The sequence below is a fragment of the Salvelinus fontinalis genome, chromosome 14 (genome assembly GCF_029448725.1).
Source record: "Salvelinus fontinalis isolate EN_2023a chromosome 14, ASM2944872v1, whole genome shotgun sequence".
Lineage (NCBI taxonomy): Eukaryota > Metazoa > Chordata > Actinopteri > Salmoniformes > Salmonidae > Salvelinus > Salvelinus fontinalis.
Genome location: NC_074678.1, coordinates 34,412,515 through 34,423,226, shown reverse-complemented (window position 1 = coordinate 34,423,226; position 10,712 = coordinate 34,412,515). Strand labels below are relative to the sequence as shown.

Sequence of the window (10,712 nt, the reverse complement as noted above, 5' to 3'; positions counted from 1 at the left end):
ATGTTGAAACAACATTGTTGAGTACATCCATAAAGAGATGATAGATTATTTGTTCATTGATTATATCTGTTATTTTCCAATTGTCCAATTTGATCCCGAGCAGTAACATGACCATAGTGAGCACGTTGCCTCTTTTCTGTCCCCATACTCCCTGTTCAACATGTCTCCCACTCAGAGTAATCAGGAAGTAGTAGTACAAGTGAAAACACCTCTTGATTCAAGGCTGCTGTCTCTTTGTTTATTCTGAGGGTGAGTCATAATCGCCTGAGAAGGCAAGATGAACAACTGTGATGTTTGAATAGAACAAACTGCCCATTTAAGTGTTTTAAGAGTTGTGGACATAACCGGCCATTCAGGTGAATTAATCTGTTGTTTGTTTTGTTTAATCCTAAATTAATTCCATAACACCTTTACGCACACCAAAGAAATTGAAGACACACAGCAAACAGGATTTAAATGAAATGTCAGTAAGTATTGAGCTTTATTTATGACGAATGGGATATGTGTACAGACATTGCAGGACGACCATGTCATTATCTGGGCTGTTTAAGGAGACAGGCTAGAAGCTGTGGTGATGATTACGAGCCTGAGCCTGAGCCTTGCGCGCGCCCGCAGAATCTATAAAAGAATGCGAGATGCACTTAGAGTCGATACGCGTGGCGGAGGAGGAGAGACACCTATACAGAGGAGGACAATTTTGGATTCAGCTAAAAGTCAGCTCCACAGAGAAAATAAATGGCACAGGTATATTCAAAATGACATTTAGGCAACTTTTTCCCTCATCATGAATATCGCTTCTCCTCCTATTGGTTTCTACTTCTGAGCATAACACGTCTCCAACATGCCATGCAGAGGGATTTGCGAATGAATCACTCAGCCATGCAACAGAATGACAGTGCACAGACCCTGGCACCAGAGGTTTGTGAGCAGGTGCTGGAGGATAATGCAGGACTGGGTTACGGTGGCTCTACTGGTAACCTGTCGCTGCGGTGCTGGCTGTATTTCTTAAGCAAGGAATCTATCCTGGAACTACAGGGCGATGGCTCCAGCATCACAGTGCGTGTGATGATAGCTCTGGTGTACTCCGTCGTGTGTGCACTAGGGCTAGTGGGGAACTCTCTGGCACTCTACCTGCTTCACTCACGCCACAGTCAGAAGCAGTCTTCCATCAACTGCTTTGTAATGGGCTTGGCTCTCACAGACCTACAGTTTGTTCTCACACTCCCTTTTTGGGCTATTGACACGGCTCTGGACTTCCGCTGGCCCTTCGGCAAAGTAATGTGTAAGATCATCAGCTCCGTGACCATCATGAACATGTATGCCAGCGTCTTCTTCCTGACTGCCATGAGTGTGGCACGGTACTACGCGGTGACCACGGCCCTCAAGATGCACAGCAGGCGGGCAGCGGCGGCTGGTGCCAAGTGGATCAGCCTGGGAATCTGGGTAGTGTCGCTGCTGGCCACCCTGCCCCATGCCATCTACTCCACCAGTGCCCAGCTGTACGACGAGGAGCTGTGTTTGGTGCGATTCTCTGAGTCGGGCAGCTGGGACCCTCAGCTGCTCCTGGGGCTGTACCAGCTACAGAAGGTACTGCTGGGCTTTGTCATCCCCTTGGTGGTCATCACTGTGTGTTACCTGCTGCTGCTGCGCTTCGTGCTGAGCCAACGCATCAGCGGAGCGACCTGCTCGGAGGGCTCGGAAGGCCGCCACAAGCACCGGTCCAAAGTCACCAAGTCGGTGGCCATCGTGGTGCTGTCCTTTTTTCTGTGCTGGCTGCCCAACCAGGCGCTGACGCTGTGGGGCGCGCTGATTAAGTTTGACCTGGTGCACTTCAGCAACGCATATTACAACGCCCAGAACTACACCTTCCCGCTGACTGTGTGTCTGGCTCACACCAACAGCTGCCTCAACCCTGTGTTGTACTGCATAATTCGCCGTGAGTACCGCACAGGCCTCAAAGAGCTTCTGCTGCGCGCCACAACCTCCCCAAGGAGCCTGACCAACTTGCTGCCCCGCAAAGCCAAGGTGGCAGAGGCTCCCCCTGACATGGTGCTGGTCCAGATGGATGTTTGAGGCATTTCATGAATTTGTTTGTTGTGATTGACGGAACAGCACCATCACAAGGAATGCCCATTAGGATGTGCCCTATTTTCTTTCCCCCTACTCAGATTCTCTTTGCCAGATGTGTTTTTCATCTGTCTCCTCCGGTGCTTCTCTGCCTCTTAAGAACTTGTGCAGCCTTCCCGTAATTTGCCATGAATATGTAACACGTAGCACTCATGTCAGGGGTCTCAATGAGTTCAAACCATAATGCTTCACCTTCTGCTTTGTACCTGCCAGATAACAGACACAAGTCGCCATTCCACCTATGATCTCCATCAATTATCCATTTGTTTTCAATCATTTGAATTGGGTAATTTGCACTCAACAGAACAGACTTTCTGCCGCTGATTGTATTCACGAGATGACGAATAGATGAGAGACTGTCCATAGGATGCAAGAGTTTATTCAGATACCACACACTAATGTCTGTGCAGGGTGTTATTGTCATGCAATTCAGTACCTTGTTATTGCATTTGGTCATGTCCTGCTATGCTATAACTGTCCTTGGTAGGTGTATAGATCCTTTAATTCATCAAATAGAACATGAACTCAATTATAATCTATTGATATGGTTCATTTTATATCATTTTGATTGGTGTTATTGTTATTACCAGAGCCATGTTGGCAAATGTCTCTCTCCAGGAAGCTTTGTTGTGTGTGCAAGTAACCGGTTAGTAGAGTATGTTTTTACTCCAAATAATATGTCTTTTTCTGATATAGAAAAATAAAGGAGTGCTGGTGGGAACATATTGTATATGTGATAGAGCTGAATAGTTTATCAGAGGAACACACAGAGAGCAAGTTGTACGTCACTGCCTTACACCACATTAGCTGATCATGAAAGGAAAACATTTCTCACAAATGTTAACTGCAGTTGTACACAAGGTCAGGGTCTCTTAGCATGTCCACTAGAATGTAAGAAAACAATTTAGATTTGAAGGAATGGAAAAGTTGCATTACATTGCAACAAAAAGACGACCTTGCTTTCAGTCTTTGCTTTCTCTGTCTGTTAAACGTGAGCTGCGCACACACACTGAGCCGCTGCTTGCTTTGAGCCATACAAAGTGAATTTATTATGGGATATCATCCTCCTACCCAGTCATATATCTATATTAATAATTCAGTTTGAAGGAAATGTATAAAAAAGTATGAAATAGTCGAAACCTTCAATGGAATGTGAACAAGTCTCTGTGAAATCATGTACTGTAAAGGTTATATTGCAAAAGCTACACTATTTCTAATGTGATTCACCACTCTTTGTAATTGTGTTGCCTTGATCTCATTAGCTATATAAACTGTTTTAGTACAGATTGAAATATGATTTTAGTGAAATTGCAAGTGCATTATGTAGAAGTAAGAAATAAACCAGTCAACTTGAACATCCTCCTTTGATGAATTGGGTGGTGTTTGAAATCAGAGCATATGGATGGGGATGTGGTATACACATGCATGATCTTCATTTGAGCCAGTTCTCTACAGCAGGAAAATAATCCTGCAGCAACAGGAAATGTGAATTATTATGTGGATTATAATTAATGGACATTTTGTATGGGTTAATACATTTTTCGTAAGGGGAAATGAAGTCTGAAAATTCAAAGTGGAAATTACAAACTTCAGAAGCCTTTTTTAACCTCAAATACACTACAAGTTAAAAATGTCCTGCATTGCAGGAAAGTTGTCCTGCAACAGTGTAATCAAATTCAGATCCTACTGTTTAGGGCTCCAGTGATGAAGAGGCTCTAATTGTGCTGTTAAGTACCTTAGAATAAGGGTTCACCAATAGGCGGCCCGATATTATTTGTCCCCCCCAAGTTTTCTGAGCAAAAATATACCAAGTATTCCCATGCATGAACAAAGAGACATATGTGATCGTATCGCAATACAATTAAGGTTTGAAAATATTCAGTTTTTGTCAAATACTATATCTGTTTGGGATTATTGCGGTCAATTTGCAGTGTACAAATGATTTATACCTATGTTCTGGCACCCCAACAGAGGGAAAATCTGCCTGTGGCTGAATGTATTTGGGGACCCCTGCCTTTCATTGACATTCTCAACATGCAGACAGGAATGTGGCTATCTTTCTCATGTAGCGTAATTCTGAATTCACCAGGCCACTCTTCTTCTGCACTGAAAGACAAACTCTGGTGTCTACATCTGTCAAACCCTACCAAACATTCAGCCTGAGAAATGATGAGGATTCTTTCTTTTGTCAACCCCTAACAAATGAAATGCTTTGACACCACCTAGCCATCAAGGGCTGCAGTGTCTCCTTGTTAACTCCTCTCCCAGGCACTTACAGCAATTTATCAATGAATCATTGATGGACCAGGGACCAATGCATATCCATAGGAAAATGTGTTTGCTGTAATTCTGTTACGTTCCACTTGACTTTTATCACTCTTTCTACTTATGCTGACACTGCCTAATAGCAATGCTTAGCAAAACATTCAGATTCATGATGAGAAAATTATTTGCAAACCATCTAAGAAATATAAATTGGTAATATCGTGATTGGAAGTGCAAAAGGAACGAGTTGACAGTAAACTACAGTCTAGACGTGTGCAGTGTCTCTCTACTAATGATGTTACATATTGAGGCTCATGAATAATATAAGAAGTACAATGGGTCACGGAGACAGCCTATGAATACCAAAGCACATTGCCATAACCTTTATTTCAAATGAAGAGAGTTTTATTAAGTTCTCCCCAGTACTTGAAGGAGCGAGTGGAGATGGAGTTGAGAGGCACTTCCTGAGGTAATAAGCCAACTCATAAAACCTATTCTAGTAAGGTACTTATCATCTCTTTTATCAGGCAGGATGGGGACGGGGAAGAGGACGGGGGACGGGACGATGATTTTAGAAAGCAAAGAAAGACAGAACACATACTGGGAGACTGTCTAAAGAGGAATCGTATTGAGATGCATTCAGCAGCTCACTAAGGAAGGGAGGATTCATCTTTATCTCCCCGAGGTGAATGATTGTGATTCATATTGACTGATTGCCATAAATGGCAGGGAGGACTGCAGATTAATTACTTTCATAGTTGAAATGTAGATCCATTCAGAAGCTTCCTAGGATTAATTGATTGCCTGGTTAAATGTATACAGTAGATAGCATCTGCCGTGATTCCTCTCATCAGAGAATAGTTTTTCCCCATCATCATTTCCTCTGATGGAAATTTTCCAGGTACCTGTCAAATTATTCCACCTCTTCAGACCATTCCAACAACACACACATTCCAATCTTCAAGTCCATGATGGAATTAAATGTACTCTCATGTTGCCCGCAGCACCAGAAGGTGCTTATCTTTGAGTCCATTAAGAACTGGGCCAAAACGAACTCCCACATTCCTAAAGCCTACTATTAATCCCTGACACTCTCCTCCCAACTTTGCATTTCCATCAACAACAACCCCCTCTGTATCTTACATCCTCCCTCTCCTGGTGAATCTCACCCTCTAACACAGCTTTGATCCAGCTAAATATGAAATCTCAACAGTTTTCAAAGTGCAAACTTCAGGCAAACTTCTCATGCCTACGCAGATTCATGACAACAAAGTGTGTCAGTGGCAGGGATGCTCCCCTTTGACATCAGGGTCACTTTGAAGTGACTCAGAGTATCATTGTGGCAGAAATGTACGCACACCCTTGATTATTTAAAGATGTTCAATACACAGAATGTTACTCGCCTCATTTTACTTCAAACTAGACAGGAGAGGAGATAATGACTACTACTTATAACAACATCTCTGTCTATGGATATGAGTAGAAATGGTTGCAGTAAACACATTTTTTTCAAGAAGGGCAATTTGTAATGATTATGATGTGTGGCTGTTTCATCGACTTCAGTTGAATGCATGTGGCCTGGGAAGAGCTAGGAGGGATCTCATGGTACAGAGTGCCATGCCCTGGCCTTAGTTATCTTTGTTTTTTTTATTATTTTAGGTCAGGGTGTGACATGGGGAATGTTTGTGTGTTTTTGTCTCGTATAGGGTGTTTGTATTGTATAGTTTTTTTTTTGTAGATTTCATGGGGTTGTGTTCAGTGTAGGTGTTTATGTATGTCTATGGTTGCCTGGATTGGTTCTCAATTAGAGACAGCTGTCATTAGTTGTCTCTGATTGAGAGCCATATTTAGGCAGCCATAGGCATTAGGTAGGTTGTGGATAATTGTCTATGTTTAACGTTAGTAGCGCGTGTCTGCACTTTCGTTTTGTAGCTTCACGGTCGTTTTTTTTTTGTTGTCTAGTTTGTATTAGTGTTCGTGTTCATCTTCAAAATAAAAGAAGATGCGCCTTGGTCCTCTCATTCACCTAAAGACGATCGTGACAGAATTACCCACCACAAAAGGACCAAGCAGCGTAATAAGCAGCAGCAGGAGCAGCGCACACAGGATTCATGGACTTGGGAAGAAATACTAATACTAAATATCTGCCAGAGCTGCCCGCCAGCCAGGATCTGCCAGAGCCGCCCGCCAGCCAGGATCTGCCAGGATCTATTCATATCACGCTGTGCCTTGGTCCTCTCATTCACCTAAAGACGATCGTGACACAGAGACTCAGGGAGGCAGGTTCAATTCAAAACGTAGGCTTCTATTTAATGTCAACACAAGCACTCCATGAGAATAGGCCTAAACTAGTTCTTCAGTAATAAAACGTCTTCAAAATGAAAAGTCTCTATGCTCTACCATGTTGTATGCTGTCTTTCAAGTCTGTCGTCGTTTGGGGCAGCGTGACAGCATCAATACGCTTGTTTTGAATCAGTCTGGATAACCAATCTGCTACTTTTGTTGAACGCTTCACAAACACACGGCATCTTCCTCATCCCATATATATTCAACAACAGGGAAGTGGAGATAATGACTAATACCCAGGGATATAATCGGGTGTTAGTCATTATCTGTGAAGATCTCACAGGGGGACACTTTGACAAGTAGAAAACGGAGGGTCGTTCCATGTCGTTTCAGCAGGCCATGACCCCCACCATCTCAGATTGTTCTGAAATTGTTTCTGAAGTTAGAAAGACAAGATAAGCAACATTATTTAGCTGAAATGTAATTTGATCTCTGAGAAATGAAGCTAATTGATTGCACCCAAATTCACCATTTTAATTTATCGGATTCATATAATATTCAATAATTATAGTACCTACCATCTGATTTGGACCATTTTTTTTGAACAATGAGTTAGACATGAGGAATCCAAAGAAATGGTCAACAGCCACACACGGACCCCCACATTCCATGCCAATCCCACGGACACCCCACACCATCTAAACCCAACAGCGAGTGTATATATAGTATCAGTTCTATGTCTGACAAGTAGTATGGAACTGCGTCTGTCAGTATTGTCGATTTGATTTATTTTATTATTATAGTGCCATGCATCTCCAGGATTGTCACGATCGTGTGGCGGATTAACGGACCAAAATGCAGCTTTTGGAAAATAAGCCATCTTCTTTTATTATAACACGAAGATGAACACGACAAAAACACTTTAACAAAACAACAAAACAACAAAACGACCGTGAAGCTACAAACGTTGTGCACAAACATACAGGCTACTAACGTTCTTACATAGACAATTACCCACAACCAATGAGAGCCTATGGCTACCCTAAATAAGGCTCCCAATCAGAGACAACCGAAATCAGCTGTCTCTAATTGGGAACTCATTCAGGTAACCATAGACTCTCCTAGATAACTAACCAACATAGACAACGCTAGACATATACACTCAACACAAAACCATCTACTACACCCCATAACCCCTTTACCAAATAAACACCCAAAACCAACAAAACATAAACATTCCCCATGTCACACCCTGACCTAACTAAAATAATCAAGAAAACAAAGAATAATAAGGCCAGGGCGTGACATAACCCCCCCCCTTGAGGCGCGAACTCCGGGCGCACCATACACAGTCTAGGGGAGGGTCTGGGTGGGCTCCCCTCCACGGTGGCGGCTCCGGCTCTGGTCGTAGTCCCCACGTCACCACAGTACCTAACCACCTCCTAGGCTTCCTCCAACCGACCCCCCTCCACATTAACCCCATAGCATTAAGGGGGAGTTCCGGACTAAGGGACAGCTCCGGACTAAGGACCAGTACCAGGGTAAGGGGCAGTACCAGGGTCAGGGGCAGTACCAGGGTAAGGGGCAGCACCAGGGTAAGGGGCAGCACCAGGGTAAGGGGCAGCACCAGGGTAAGGGGTAGCTCCAGGGTAAGGGGCAGCTCCGGACTGAGGAATGGCAGCTCCGGACTGAGGAATGGCAGCTCCGGACTGAGGAATGGCAGCTCCGGACTGAGGGACTGCAGCTCCGGACTGAGGTACTGCAGCTCCGGACTGAGGTACTGCAGCTCCGGACTGAGGGACGGCCCATGGCTGGCTGACAGATCTGGCTGCTCATGGCTGGCTAACGGATCTGGCTGCTCATGGCTGGCTAACGGATCTGGCTGCTCATGGCTGGCTGACGGATCTGGCTGCTCATGGCTGGCTGACGGATCTGGCTGCTCATGGCTGGCTGACGGATCTGGCTGCTCATGGCTAGCTGACGGATCTGGCTGCTCATGGCTAGCTGACGGATCTGGCTGCTCATGGCTAGCTGACGGATCTGGCTGCTCATGGCTAGCTGACGGATCTGGCTGCTCATGGCTAGCTGACGGATCTGGCTGCTCATGGCTAGCTGACGGATCTGGCTGCTCATGGCTAGCTGACGGATCTGGCTGCTCATGGCTAGCTGACGGATCTGGCTGCTCATGGCTAGCTGACGGATCTGGCTGCTCATGGCTGGCTGACGGATCTGGCTGCTCATGGCTGGCTGACTGCTCTGGCAGATCCTGTCTGGTTGGCGGCTCTGGCAGATCCTGTCTGGTTGGCGGCTCTGGCAGATCCTGTCTGGTTGGCGGCTCTGGCAGATCCTGTCTGGTTGGCGGCTCTGGCAGATCCTGTCTGGTTGGCGGCTCTGGCAGATCCTGTCTGGTTGGCGGCTCTGGCAGATCCTGTCTGGTTGGCGGCTCTGGCAGATCCTGTCTGACGGACGGCTCTAGCGGCTCCTGTCTGGCTGGCGGCTCTAGCGGCTCCTGTCTGGCGGACGGCTCAGTGGGCTCATGGCAGACGGGCGGCTTTGCAGGCTCATGGCAGACGGGCGGCTTTGCAGGCTCATGGCAGACGGATGGCTCAGATGGCGCTGGGGAGACGGATGGCTCAGATGGCGCTGGGGAGACGGATGGCTCAGATGGCGCTGGGGAGACGAGCAGTTCAGTCAACGCTGTGCAGACGGCAGACTCCTGCCGGCTGAGGCGCACTGTAGGCCTGGTGCGTGGTGCCGGGACTGGTGGCACCGGGCTGGGGACACGCATCTCAGGGCTAGTGCGGGGAGCAGCAACAGGACGCACAGGACTCTGGGGACACACAGGAGGCTTGGTGCGTGGTTTAGACACTGGTGGTAAAGGGCTGGAGACACGCACCATATAGCTAGTGCATGGAGGAGGCACTGGTGGTACTGGATTGGGGCGGGGAGGTGGCGCCGGAAATACCGGACCGTGCAGGCGTACTGGCTCCCTTGAACGCCGAGCCTGCCCAACCTTACCTGGTTCTATGCTCCCCGTCGCCTGACCAGTGCGGGGAGGTGGAATAACCCGCACCGGCCTATGTAGGCTAACCGGGGACACCATGCGTAAGGCTGGTGCCATGTACGCCGGCCCGAGGAGACGCACTGGTGACCAGATGCGTTGGGCCGGCTTCATGACATACGGCTCAACGCTCAGTCTAGCCCGGCCGATACGTGGAGCTGAAATGTACCGAACCGGGCTATGCACGCGTACAGGAGACACCGTGCGCTCTACTGCGTAACACGGTGTCTGCCCGTACTCCCGCTCTCCACGGTAAGTACAGGGAGTAGGCGCAGGTTTCCTACCTGACTTCGCCACACTCCCTTTAAGGCCCCCCCCAAGAAATTTTTGGGGTGTACTCACGGGTTTCCAGCCTTGTCTCCGTGCTGCCTCCTCATATCGCCTCCTCTCGGCTTTCGCTGCCTCCAGCTCTTCACGAGGGAGGCGATATTCTCCAGGTTGATCCCAAGGTCCATCTCTTTCCAATTCGTCCTCCCAACTCCAGAGATCCTGTGTAGGTAGGTCCTGTTGCCGCCTTCCATGCCGCTTGGTCCTATGGTGGGTAATTCTGTCACGATCGTGTGGCGGATTAACGGACCAAAATGCAGCTTTTGGAAAATAAGCCATCTTCTTTTATTATACAACACGAAGATGAACACGACACAAAAACACTTTAACAAAACAACAAAACAACAAAACGACCGTGAAGCTACAAACGTTGTGCACAAACATACAGGCTACTAACGTTCTTACATAGACAATTACCCACAACCAATGAGAGCCTATGGCTACCCTAAATAAGGCTCCCAATCAGAGACAACCGAAATCAGCTGTCTCTAATTGGGAACTCATTCAGGTAACCATAGACTCTCCTAGATAACTAACCAACATAGACAACGCTAGACATATACACTCAACACAAAACCATCTACTACACCCCATAACCCCTTTACCAAATAAACACCCAAAACCAACAAAACATAAACATTCCCCA

At 46.6% G+C, this 10,712-nt stretch overlaps 1 protein-coding gene across 1 annotated transcript; it reads left to right on the top strand.

The window, feature by feature from the left end:
• Positions 1 to 624: 624 nt before the first annotated feature.
• Positions 625 to 3,486, top strand: LOC129810713 (relaxin-3 receptor 1-like). Its single transcript, XM_055861501.1, has one exon. The coding sequence runs from the start codon at positions 847 to 849 to the stop codon at positions 2,071 to 2,073; it is 1,227 nt and encodes a 408-aa protein (XP_055717476.1). The 5' UTR covers positions 625 to 846; the 3' UTR covers positions 2,074 to 3,486.
• Positions 3,487 to 10,712: the final 7,226 nt, after the last annotated feature.

Excerpts from the sequence above, each read along its gene's own strand:
- LOC129810713 (XM_055861501.1), top strand. The coding sequence starts at position 847 with ATGCAGAGGGATTTGCGAATGAATCACTCAGCCATGCAACAGAATGAC.